At 40.1% G+C, this 14,081-nt stretch overlaps 1 protein-coding gene across 2 annotated transcripts in view; it reads right to left on the minus strand.

Annotated features, from left to right (window-relative positions):
* LOC126259317 (band 3 anion transport protein) overlaps positions 1–14,081 on the minus strand; it is a 782,039-nt gene that overhangs the window by 14,114 nt on the left and 753,844 nt on the right. For both annotated transcript variants that reach the window (XM_049955995.1, XM_049955996.1), the window contains exons 23-24: positions 6,666–6,874; positions 6,382–6,552 (exon numbers count right to left, since the gene is read on the minus strand). In XM_049955995.1, the coding sequence (XP_049811952.1) occupies positions 6,382–6,552; positions 6,666–6,874 (380 nt within the window). The remainder of the gene's footprint in view (positions 1–6,381; positions 6,553–6,665; positions 6,875–14,081) is intronic.

Genomic DNA, 14,081 nt, shown 5'->3' on the forward strand with positions numbered 1-14,081 from the left:
ATAATCTTGTGTGGTGCCAGTATTTCTCGACAATGGACCTGAGGAGAGAGTTCCATCAGCTAAACGTGACTCCAGAACATACATGAAAGACTGCATTTTCAGTACCTAGGGGAAATTATCAGTATAGGAGAACGCAATATCATTTAAAGAGTTCACCAGCAACAGTTCAGCAATTGTTAGACGGGGTGTTGAAAGGACTAAACATCATCAATGTTTAGTGTATTTTGGGGACATAATTCTTTTTTCAAAGGATATGCAGGAACTTAGGCAGACACTGAGGTAAATGTTCAAGAGGTTACAGGAAGCACATTTGACACTAAGTACTTAGAAGTGCCATTTTGCATTGGAACAAGTAAGTTACTTGGGTCATGTAATTAGTTAAGTATGGTGTGAGGAATTATCGATGGTTAATACAGATGGTGTGAAAATTTTCAGTACCAGGGACAAGTAAAAAGGTACAATCATTCCTGGGCCTTGAAAATTATTGTAGACAATTCGTGAGAGGATTCATGGATGCAGCATGACCACTTACACAATTACTGAAAAAGGGTATCAAATTTGTGTGGTCTGAGAAGTGTCAAGTAGCAATTGAGGAATTAAAGGAAGTATTAATTTTGAGCCCTGTGTTGGCATTTCTGGATTTTCAGTAAGAATTTATATTACCATGTGATGGGTTGAACCATGCTCTCACATGAATTTTGAGCCAGGAGGTCAATGGAGAAGAACACCCTATTGCTTATGCATCAAAATAACTGAGTGGAGCTGAGACGAATTATTCTACAACATAGAGGAAGATGCTTAGCCAGTTCTATGGAGTACCATACTTCCAATATTGCCTGTACAGGAGGAAGTTTAAAGTAGCAACAATGCTGCTTTGAATGCCAACAAACTAAATAGGAAGGTAGTGGCAATACAAGCACTAGGTGAAGAAGTTGCTGAGTGGCAAGCAGCACAGTGTAAGCAGGACAGCAAGCAGTAACAGTTCACTGTGTGTGGTGGGTTGTTACATAGGGAGACTAGATTAGGACTGCGAGTGGCTTTACCAGCCAAGCTATGGGAACTTAATGTCAGACTTTATGAAAGAACTGTGTCAGTTGTTGAGAGGGAAAAAAATTTAAAAATAGTCCACTTCATCCTCAGTCAAGTGGAAGGATGTTAACTCCCACCATGTTGATTAGGACATGAACACATCGGCACAGGATTGTGACCATTTGTAGTGGTGTTTGGTAAAAAGATGCCACCATCATATGTTATGATGAAACAGAAAGGAAACAGGAGCAGAGAGTCAGTCTGAGTGTGTATGAGAATTGTGACGGAGGTTTGCTAAAGGGTTCAACAAATGAATGCTATGGCACTGCCTCCAAGAGGAGGCAGTAAATTGTACAGGAACATTATCTCAATACAAGGTGGGCCTGTGGGTGATGTTGTCAAGTCTATATACTCAGTAATGGAAGACAAAAACGTTTGTGACATGGTACCAGGGCCCATACCAAATGATTGAATCCACATCACATGTGTTTTGATGACACAGTTGCCAACAAGGTTGATGACTGTACACGCTGGATGCTTACACTCATTCAAGGATGTGCCAGAGTCGATTCCAGGGGGAATATCATTAGAACCAAAGAGAAGAGCAAAACATAAGGAGTAGAAGAAAAAGCAACAGGAGAAGGAGAACTTTGGACCTCACATACCCAATTTGTTTAGGCTGAGGAGGCAGCCAAAATATTTTGTTTCTTAAAGATTCTTGCAATCTTGTTTTTCCTGAGTTGTATAGATTATACAGAAATTATGTGTAGTATTATACGTTAATGTCAGGGTAAGGATTATCTCTAATTTTTGTGTGAGATATGCTGATTGGAGAGAGTGGGTTTCTGGAGGCAGGGGGGATGATAGTAGTCCCCGCCTCAGGTTGCTGTTCGGCGAGGGCAAGGAAGGAAGAATGCTAGTCTCGATGGTGCTGTACCTTTTTTCCTGAGGCAGAGTAGGGATGCTGCAAGATCACAATCTGGACAGAGGAGATTTGTTTCCCAGGCAGCAGGGTGTGATGCTGTCTGGTTAGGAGTGGACATTAAATTCGATGTTTAATGTTTGGGAACTACATAATTAAATAAGCAGGTTGGAAGAGGTATTTTCAGGTTGTCAAGAATTAGCAACTAGAAATGGAGTACTCTGGGGAGCACAAGACACTGCTCATGGTGTATGCATGGTTGAAGGAGCAGAAGCAGGAAGTATAGGAGTAGTAGTACAGCATGAATTGCAGAGGAGAAAAAAAGAGGATAGACAGATGCAAGAAAAGGATGCTAAACACAGTGTTTGGGACATTGGATGCAACCAAAATGACAAAACAGCAGAAGCCACAAGAGAACTGATAGAAGGAAATCTGGCATTCCTCATGGATTGTAAGTTTGGAGAGCAGGATGCTGAACAACACACGCATGTTTCGACAACAAAGTAAAGAGGTAACAGATTATGCTAGAGTGTCAGCTAGCACTCTAAGCCAGGATTTAGAGGTCATTCAAGCACATATGAAGGTATTAGATGCAAGAATAACACTAATAAGATTGTTGCAGTCACTTGGAGATAGTGCCTGAGATGCAAGAGTAGAGCTAGCGAGCTTGCAGGAAGCCGTTCATCAGGCACTACACGAGTAACTGAGTCTCATCCTAGTGTCACCCGAGCAATATCTGAAGAGGCTGAAGAAAGTGCAGAAAGAATTATTGCCAGAACTACAATTAGTAGCAGAACCTAACAGTCAGAACGTGCCTTCCTACTACCATGTGCAATGGTGGAAGTAAAAACATATAGTGCACACTTGTATTTGTCACTGCAGTTGTTAGTGGTGGTTACAAGCATGCATTATTTAGGTATTACACAGTGCACACCTATACAGTAAGGCTTGTGCAGATAAAAGAGGATTGTGTGTTGCTGATAGCAGAAGATGGGGATCGGTGTATGGTAATGATCAAGAGTGAGGTACAGCAACGCTAAAACAGAGTGGTCACCATATCTCCTACTAGTGAGATCCAGTTGAGAGGAAATACATGTGCCATACAATTGTTCAGCTGCAAGATAGACAGTCGATGTGAAAGGACATGATGTAATCCAAGCCCTACTTCCAGATAGTGGATCTACATTTGGTATAGCAGTGTGCAACAATATAATAGTGGTGGCACGTTGCTATAGACAAGGAAAACTCATGGGTACAAGGCAGTTCGATTTTAGAGGCAATGGGTTGTCGATTAATGGAACTATGTGTCATATTATGGGACCCATGTTTCATTTACCAGCAACAATGGAAGGAGTTACTCATTTAAATATAACCCAACCAGAGCTCTATTGGCCAGATGAACTCTTAGAGATGTTGCCTGCGCAAAACCTTACTCTCTTCAATAATTCCAAGTCTAGTTCATCCTCTTAGTCGGATGGTAGGGGCACAGGAGGGGTGGATTACTGCAGAGCAACTAATGCAGCACATTGAACATATCAAGATGGTACATGACAGGCAACTGTAACCTCGAGTGTTGCAATTCCCAGCTTGAGAGTGACTCTGATTCTGCTTTGTAAAGCTTTTATTTATCCAAGATGATGAGCAGCTCAGAAATGCAGTGCATAGGTAATCCAGGTTCCGGCATACTGGATCCCCTAAGCAAGATGGAGAATGAATTTGCATAGCTTAAGGAAGATGGGAAGCGGCTGTAAAATGTAGTGTAGTAAATGTATAGTGTTTAAAGGGGCAGTCTGGTATAATCTGGGTGAGTGTCACTTACGTTAAAATCAATGGTGCAAGTAGCCACAGTAGGGAACTAATCCTGGGCAATACTCCAAGGGATGGGCCAGCTGTGCTCAGAAAAACATGCGCCACACAGCAGTAATGGTCAAAGTAGACAGAGCAGTGTCACCATACCACAGAAAGAACCATGTTATGACCTAAATGACCAAGGACTGGGTAATAGTGCAAAAAATTCACCCCAGAGCCATACAAATAGCTGTGAATTTTGAGGCAGGTTCATTCAGAGTCCAGCAGCATCATGACACTAGGGCCATGGCTCTGAGCACTATGCGACTTAACTTCTGAGGTCATCAGTCACCTAGAACTTAGAACTACTTAAACCTAACTAACCTAAGGACATCACACACATCCATGCCCGAGGCAGGATTCGAACCTGTGACCGTAGCGGACGCTTGGTTCCAGACTGTAGCGCCAAGAACCGCACGGCCACTCCGGCTGGCCACTAGGGCCATGCTAGATGATGAGACGACTGGGCACAATCACCTGTAGCCATGGGTTTGAGACTGGGCTGGGCTAGCTGCCTCCTGCACTGTCTCCCCAGTGGGTCTCAGTGCCACAGCACTGCTGACCTGCAGGACATGCATGCCACCACTAGACTCCTTCGAGAGGGCAGCAGGTCATGTACAAGGCACAGTAATCGTCCCTTGTCTCCACAGTGAATGCAAGCTGGGTGAGAGCTGCCTGGGTTCAGGTGCTCAACGGTAGAATGCATTCACAGCAAGAAGAAGGAATGTGGTGCTGATGTCAGGGCCTTGGCTCACTGACAGACCACTGACCACTACTTGGCATGATGTCACAAATGTTGGGCACTGGTGTGTTACCTCTTGCTGGGGTAGAAGCCAAGCTGCCAGCTGGCCATCGCCAGTCTACTGCAGCAGAGTGGGGCATGACTGCCTCCCACTGTCAATGATGAGATGTGTAACTGAAGTCTATAAAATATTTCTCTCGATCACCAGTTTGGGCCTCGCCAGCCTATCACTGCACCACTCACCCTACTTGCTGAGAATGTAACTGTAACTGGTGATGTAACCTTGTACTATAATTATTAAAAAAGTCTGATCTGTTGCGTCGCCGCCAATCGCTAGACGTACATCTGGTGAACGGGGGCTCAAGGATGCAAAAATTTGAAACAAATCGAAAACGTAGTGCCGCGTTGGCCGCTGAGTGCCTGCGAGGCTGCATGATGCATTGGTCTTGCCCCTTCAGTAGTCATAAAGTTTTAATTATCATCTTGAACAAATAAAGTACTGCAGTCAATTTTTTGTTAGTTGCAGGTTCTGGAACACCCAGAAACACATAAAAACCAGCACAAGTGACACAATTGCAGCATTTTTGCTGCTACTGAAAATTAATTACCACATGATACTCTACTTTATCAAGAGAATGGCACCATTTTGTTTTGGCATCTCTAGCAGTTTGCTATGGTACTACCAAATGGGGATTTCAATGTTTATCGGAAATGAGTACATGTACCTACAAACAATTAATTAAGGTGAGGTGATATAAAAACTTTGTGACTTGCCTTCCCTAAACATCTAGAAACCAACTGCTTCTGTTCCAGTACTTTGTCAGTAGCAGATTACTGATGCAATTATGGCACTGCCTGTTTCTATGACCTGCTGGCATTTATTATATGCTGAAATGTAGATAAAGTTACCGCACATACTGTATAAATGTTTGCCATAATACAGAATGATTTGATACAGAAAGACAAAGTGATGGTAATGTGACAGTGTGAATCATATGTTATCTGGAATTCCAGAAATTCCTGTGTATGCATTATGTGGAAATATCATATGTGCCGCACTACAGCACACAATTAGAAGCATTGAATTGCATACTGGAAGAACAAGAGTTGTGATGGTTTGGGTTACCACTGGGCATTGTTGTCAAGCTTGGACCCTGCAAATTCCAGGTATTTTTGATATTCATAGGAGCTGCAAAAAGATGAAATCATACCATATCTACAGCAGATACTTCTACTGAATTTCATTACAACAATACTCAAAACAACAGGTGATAAAATGCTGACAATTATAGGAGATATTTCTTACACTAAACTAAACTCTGCATGAAAGGGCCATGAAGGCCCAACGGTACCACCCGGCCACTGTGTCGTCCTCAACCCAGAGGCATCACTGGATGTGGATACAGAGGAGCATGTGGTCAGCACACTGCTCTCCCAGCCATATGTCAGTTTACAAGACCGGAGCCACTGCTTCTCAATCAAGTAGCTCCTCAGTTTGCCTCACAAGGACTGAGTTAACCCCGATTGCCAACAGTGTTCGGCAGACCGGATGGTCACCCATCCAAGTGCTAGCCCAGCCCGACAGTGCTTAAGTTCGGTAATCTGACGGGAAGCAGTGTTACCACTGCGACAAGACCATTGGTGAGATATTTCTTATGCATTGGTGAATGCTTCTCGGCTACAACATCAATGTCTGTATGTGTCTGTTATTATGCATGAGTAGCAGTTATAGTGTCACATATTAAGATTTCTTTATACAAATTCTAACTGAACCTGACATATTCATGCCTCATTTATATAATTACACACTGTAAGTTGAAATATCCACAAAATTACTTACAGCTCTCAGCTCAGCTGGTGAAAACAGAAACCTAAGCTGTGCCCTCAGAGGAACCATGAGTATGAGGAAAAATGGAAATGCCAGTGAGGCCTCAGTGGACTTGACAATCCACAGTACTGCTAAGCACAATAGCTGGATGATTGTGAATAAGTGCATTTTCATGGTGCGAACCTGAAACAAATTACAAGCTGAAATCAATGTGTTAATAATGCAAAACATACTCTTCTTAAAAAGAAAGAATCAGTCAATAAATGAATCTAGACATTTAAAATTTCATATCTCACCCTTCGCACGTATGCCACTTGTGGATGGTGTTTGACTGGCATGAAGAAGAGTTTAAGTCGCTCAAAAAACTGAATACCACTTGTAGATGAGATTCCCATGTACAGAAATACTCCAAAAAGAACTGACATAGGCACCAACCTAAGAAGTGGCGCCATTAAAACTGACATACCCACCATTACAGCAACAAGAAGTGCACTCAGTCGTTGCTCTGGAAAAAATAAAGAAAGATTTCAGAATATATATATATTTTTTTATTATTAAAAAGTTTGTGATCTCTACATCTCATAACCAAAACTCTTTTTTGGTTCACTGAAACTGAATAGTAAAAATTGCAGTAAGGAAAAATGTCATGTTGAAATTCATAAAATTTTCAAAGACATTTTTCATTACTGAGTTATCCAAAAGGTATTTCTAATACAATGTTAACACAATGAAAAAAAGAAAATTTGCTGTGAACAGTTATTGAAATTATGAGTTGTTAATGTTTCTTAATGTTACTTTTTGTTTTCTGTATCTAAATTGACACGTCTGCAATTGTGTTTATATTCCTTGAGGATTTTCATTATCATTATCTAGAACAACACCTTAACAGAGTGGTCAATTAGTAAGTTAAAAGATCATATCATGCTGCAGCAGCTACCCATGAAGTATGTGAAATTATTTTGTTATTCACCATCTTCTTGACACTGAATAAATCTATAGTCATATTGTGGTAGCTATGTGAAATGTTTACGCTCCATTAAATGTCATTGAATGAATCATTCCTTTAGAGTAATCCACATTTGCAAGCAGCCTCATTCATTCATTTTATTCTGAGGAAGAAACTTCATGGATGCGGAAAAAGTCAACGTATACATCACCATAGTAACATTTTCTGGATGTTTGGTCTTTGAAACAAGCTGGTGCTTCCTCAAATATGTTAAAAGCTGTTCTTCTCTACTGTTAACACCTGTCTCGATACCAACACAATGACTTATACATTTATCAACAACTGTAATTTATGATAGATGATAATAGGGCCCAGCTTGCAATTAGTACTGCTACTAGTCATGTAGCTTTTAATTATTGAGTCTAGATAATAAAAAAATTGTTGAAAGTGTGGCTAATTAGAATAATTTATTTTTTAATAGATAGAGTGTTTAATTATCAACAGAGCTAAAGTGATACCACACACACTCACACACACACACACACGCACATACACACACACACACAAAACTGAATGGCTACCTTCTACATTGTGTGCTAGCACTGCAGTTCACCATGGGAGAGGGGTTGTGACACGTAGAGTGGGTGGAAGGAGAAAGGAAGTGGTGAGGAGGAGGAGGAGGAGGAGGAGGAGGAGGAGGAAGGAGTGGAAAAAAAGGGTAGCTGAAGGCTGGGAGGAAGAGCTAGCAAGGGGACAGGATATCAATGAGGTTCCCATATGTTCACCATGGTACAAGGAAAGAGATTTGTAGATGGTACACAATGAATCAGAGGAGTGGGACTGGATGAGGGGATGTTAGAACAGAAGAAAAACAAGTCTGCAGGAAGGAAGTGTAAGTGTAGATTGATGGTGCGAATCAGGAGCATAGTGACAGGGTGGAGGCAGGTGTGGGGCAGGGTAGTACTGCCAAGGGAATTGTTGTAAGGATGATTCCTGTCTAACTAATTCAGAAAAGCTGGTATTAGGGAGGAGGATCCACCTGACACAGGATGTGAAATAGCCATTGTGACTGAGCATGTTGTGAGGAGCACCATGTTCTGCCACTGGGTGATCAATTCCACTCACTTAGTCACAATCTGGAAGTGGCTATTCATTCAGGTGGACAGCTGGTTGGTGGTTTGGTCATGTGATAGTCTGTGTAAAAGTTGCAGCGCAGCTGGTAAATGACCACACTACTTTCACAGTTAGGCTTGCCTTCAATGAAGTAGCAACACCTGTCTATTAGCTTAGACCAAAAGATTCAGTCATTCTTCCAATGGGTGGATAATTTCTTTATTTTACTTATTTAGATGCCAAGAAGGTAACCAGAGAGTGAATTACTGTGAACAGTTTAGTGATATGATTGTTCTCATCAGAAGCAACAGCAAACCAACACCAACAACAATAGTTCAGGTATGCTGATGTCACAAGTACAGGATGAAGAGATAGACAAAGTATATGAGGATACTCAACAGCTAATTTAGTGTTGAAAGAGATATGAAAATCTAATAGTCATGGGGCGAATGGAATGTGTTTGTATGGGAGGGAGTAGAAAAGGGTTAGATGAGTATATGGGCTTGGTAGTAGGAATGAGAGTGGAGTTCTGCAATAAATGTCAGTTAGATGTAACATATACTCTGTTCAAGAATCACAAGAGGAGGAGGTATACTTGGAAAAGGCTAGGAGATACAGGAAGATTTCAGTTGGATTACATCATGGCCAGGCAGAGATTTTGAAATCAGATACTGTATTGTAAGACTTACCCAGATCAAAATTTAGTAGTGATGAAGAGTGGCCTAAAACCTAAGAGACTAGTCAGGAAGATTCAATGTGCAAGGAAGTGGGATACAAAAGTTTCAAGGAAAGAAGACACATCTGGAATTCTCTGATGCTATAGATACTGTGAAAATTAACAGCTCAGCAGACAATTCAGTTAAAGAGGAATGGACATTTCTAAAAAGGGCAATCACAGAAGTTGGAAAGAACTGTAACTGTAAAGAAACCATGGATAATAAAAGAAATACTTCAGTTGATCAACAAAAGAAGTAAGTAGAAAAAGATTCAAGGAAGTTCAGGAATACCAAAATACAAACCACTTAGGAACAAAATAAATAGAAAGTGCAGAGAAACTACAATGAAATGGCTGCAAACAACTCTTGGTGAAATTAAAAGCAAGGGTAGTAACATTAGGAGTGCAATGAGAATTCCACTGTTAAATGCAGAGGAGAGAGTAGATAGATGAAAAGAGCACACTGAAGGCATCTACATGGGAGAATACTTATCTAATGACATGACAAAAGAATAAACAGGAATCGATGGGGAAGAGAGAGTGGATTCAGTACTAGAATCAGAATTTAAAAGAGGTTTGGACCACTTAAGATCAAATAAGATAGAAGGGACAGATAACATTCTATTGGAATTTCTAAAATCATTGCGGGAAGTGACATTGCTGTATGGAATGTATGAGACTGGTGATATACTATCAAGAGTTTCAGAAGAACATCATCTACAAAATTCCAAAGATAGCAAGAGTCAACAAGTGTGAGAATCATCACGTGATCAGCTTAACAGCTCAAGCTTCCAAATTGCTGAAAAGAATGATATACAGAAGAATGGGGGAAAAACTGAGGATTTATCAGACGATGATCACTTTGGCTTTCGGAAAGATAAAGGCTACAGAGATGTAGTTCTGATGTTGCAGCTGATAATGACAGCAAGACTGGAAAAAAAAGAAAAGAAAATTAAAAAAAAAAAATCTAGACATGTTCATTGGATTTGTCGAACTGGTAAAAGTGTTTGATAATGTAAAATGGTGCAAGATGTTTAAAATTCTGAGAAAATCAGTTACAGACAAAGATGGATAACACACAAAATGTACAAGAACCAAGAGGGAACAATAAAACTGGAAGACCAAGAACGAAGTGCTCAGATTAAAAAGGGTGCAAGGTAGGGGTATAGTCTTTCATCCCTATGTTCAATCTATACACTGAAGAATCAATTACATAAATAAAAGAAAGCTTCAAGAGTGGGATTAAAATTCAGAGTTAGTCTATCAATGAAATGAAATGTTCATATGGCACTGTTGGCCAGGAGGCTCCATCTGGGGAAGTTCGGTCACCAAGTGCAAGTCTTATTACAGAAGAACACCACACTGGGCAACTTGTGTGCCGGTGATGAGGATGAAATGATGAGGAGGACAACACAACACCCAGTCCACGAGCAGAGAAAATCTCAGACCCAGCTGGGAATCCAACCCAGGCCCGCTGCATGAGAAGCAAGCACATTACCACTCAGCTAAGCAGGCGAACAGATTCTATCAATGATAAGATTCACTGATGACCTTATTATCCTCAGTGAAACTGAAGAAGGACTACAGGAGAAACTTAACATCCGAAACAGATGAAATTAAGGAATTCTGCTATGTAGGCAGCAAAATAACCCATGATGGAGAGAGCAAGGAGGGCATAAAAAGCAGACTAACACTGGCAAAAAGGATATTCCTGGTCAAGAGAAGTTTGCTGGCATCAAACATATGTCTCAATTTGAAGAGGAAATTTCTGAGAATGCACATTTGGAGCACAGCATTGTACATTAGTGAGACATGAACTGGGGAAATTGCAACAGATGTGATGTGGGATGTAGTGCTATAAAAGAATGTTGAAAGGTAGGTGGACTGATAAGGTAAGGAATAAGGATGTTCTCCACAGAATTGCCAAGGAAAGGAACATATGGCAAATACTGACATTGCCACCTTTAATCTATCTCATATTTAAGTAAGTCTAAGTAAGACATTAATAACAAATTTAATCCATAGGTATCTCAACAAATCAACACAAGCTGTTAGCACTCCACACAATAAAGCTTAATACACCAAAAAGATGCTGTTGTTTGGCAATCGAATAATTTTTGTGATTACTTTACTTACTGAGACTTCCTCGCAGGTTAAAATGGTTTGTCAGACCAGGACTTTAACCTAGGACTTCTGCCTTTCACGGGCCATTCGTCTACAGACTGAGTTGCCCAAGCATGACTCACAACCCACCCACCTAGCTCTACACCTGTCTGTAGCTCATCGCCAACCTTCTTAACCTCACAGAAGTTCTCATGCATACCTGGTGGGAGAAGCACTCCTGCAGAGATATGGCTTAGTCGGAGGCTGTAGGTGTTTCCAGAATGAATTCATTCCACTTTACTTGTTGTTTACTTGAAGAGACATCAGCATACATTGCTGGCAGACCTTTTTGAACGTTATGGGGACTCTGGTACAATGTTGTCAGCTGCAGATGTTTTGAATTTAGTGTTTTGTGAAAATAATGTTATGAAAATAATGTTACAAAATGTGCACAAAAACTGCTAAATCCTGCTTAGTCTGTGTTCAGTGTAATCAAAAATGTCAGTGTGGAAAGATGGATCTTTCAGTGAGAAGTGACAATAACTATGCGACAGTGTGGAATTGTGTAGATTGTAAACAAAAAGCAGCAATCATAGTCAGAAATGTGTACTTGTGAGGCAGCTAAGATGATCGATAGTATCATAAAGGAAAACCTACACATTATTTCAATTATAAGAGTTTTGCAGGATGAACTAAAAAAACTGCATGAGAAATAAGAAATAAATCCATGTCAATCAGCCACTCGTGAGTCTCATATTGTACAAGCAGAAAATTTAATAATCTCTAGCAGTAATTCTGAATGATCTATGCAGCAATTATGAGGTAAAACAATGTGCAAACATGTGAAAAGAAATATAAGTGAAGTGTCTAGTGTAATTAGTAATTCTAAGGCAAGTAAAGTGAGCAGAAAGAAAAGAGGAATCACTGGTGATAGCCGCAGTAAGTGACTAACTCTAGAATTACTTAAAATAAATTTGACACACTATGTAATGGGCATCATAAAACCTGGTGTGCATGTCATGTATGTAACTGGACGTTTCGTGAGTAAGAAACATGATAAACATGATACAATTGTATTTGTGGTAAAAATGGAAATGTCGTGTGGCTAGGGCCTCCCGTCGGGTAGACCGTTCGCCTGGTGCAGGTCTTTCGATTTGACGCCACTTCAGCGACCTGCGCGTCGATGGGGATGAAATGATGATGATTAGGACAACACAACACCCAGTCCCTGAGCGGAGAAAATCTCCGACCCAGCCGGGAATCGAACCCGGGCCCTTAGGATTGACAGTCTGTCACGCTGACCACTCAGCTACCGGGGCGGACGTATTTGTGGTGAGTCTACAACATACATTGCAATAATGCAATTACATTGTTACAGAATGTTCTAAGACAATTTGTTCTTCTAATCAGCACAAATATTATTGTAATTAATCATAGCAAGACACATGATTTACCAGAGTGATCATGTGTGAACAAGGAAATTGATAGAAAAATAATAATCTTAAAAGGTTTTGTATTAAGTTCTCTAATGTTAAATTAGTAGATGTAAGCATATTTGACAGGTCATGTTTTACTATCTTAGGTCATTTTTTTACTACCCATGACCTTCACATGACCAAAAAGGGATAATCCAAACTAGTACACATAATAAACAAATAAATAAGCCCTCAGTCTTTCACACCAACCAAAGAACTAGGGTAGAACAAAAGTATTAATATGTTTATTAGTGTAAACAAGGTTTTTTGCAAGAGCCAAGTTCATCTGAACAGTTCTGTAATGTATCAGATAGGAAACAAGTCCTGAAACGAATGAACATAAATATTCAGTACCTCAGAAATAAACTAGATCTCTTGTCACCTTTTTTGACTGAACGTGGCTCCTATGTCATTGTGATTACTCAACATCATCTTAAACCTGAGGAATTAACATTTTGTAAATTAAAAGGTTATATTCTTGCTAATAGGTACTGTAGATGGTGGGTGGTTATATTTGTTCAAGAGGCACTGATCACTGTGAAGACATCATTCCTGGTCAAACACAGTGGCGAAATAAATCTAGAAATTACTGCAATTACTCTTTAACTGAAGGGAAAGGATATAAGTTGCACAAAGCTCAAGGTAATAGGAATTTTAATAGACTCTGCTCAGCAGCTAGCCTGAGTGGTCCCAGTAATCTCAGTATACTTGGGGCCCTGAATATTAATGCAAACTCGAACAACATGATTAACTTGAGGCTGTCAGAAATATTGATTTTATACAACCTTGTAAACATAGTGCACACTGATACAAGAGTGACCGACTACACATTCAGCAGGATAGATTCTTTCATAATCAGTAAACATGCCACTAAGCACAGCAATGACCATTATTGTGACTGTTTAGTACATAGGTATAAACTCTGCAGAAGCAACAAATGTTACTGAACAGAAACAAGTCCTGTATGATCACAATGCAAACTGCCTCAAATGTAAACTAACCCAGGAGGAATGGAATAGTGTTTATAAGGCAGAAGGCTCAAACAATAGATGGGATGAATTCTATGAAACAATTCTGATACATTATAATCATTGTTGCCCAGTGAAAGATGTCAAAAGGAACTCCAGTACACAGAATGAATCCAAGGCTGAAATTACCCAGTAGTCTGATTAAACTCAAGCAGAATGTTCATGGCCTCTTCTTACTTTATAAACATAAAAAGGTTATCAATCTCAAAGAAAGGTAATGCAAAGTCATGAGAATGTTTAAGGCAGACATTTAGAATTTCAGGGAAAAGGTTCATAGTGATTCAGTCATTAAATCTGACAATGTGAGCTCATTAATCAATACCAGAAAGCAT

Source organism: Schistocerca nitens, chromosome 5 (assembly GCF_023898315.1).
Source record: "Schistocerca nitens isolate TAMUIC-IGC-003100 chromosome 5, iqSchNite1.1, whole genome shotgun sequence".
NCBI lineage: Eukaryota > Metazoa > Arthropoda > Insecta > Orthoptera > Acrididae > Schistocerca > Schistocerca nitens.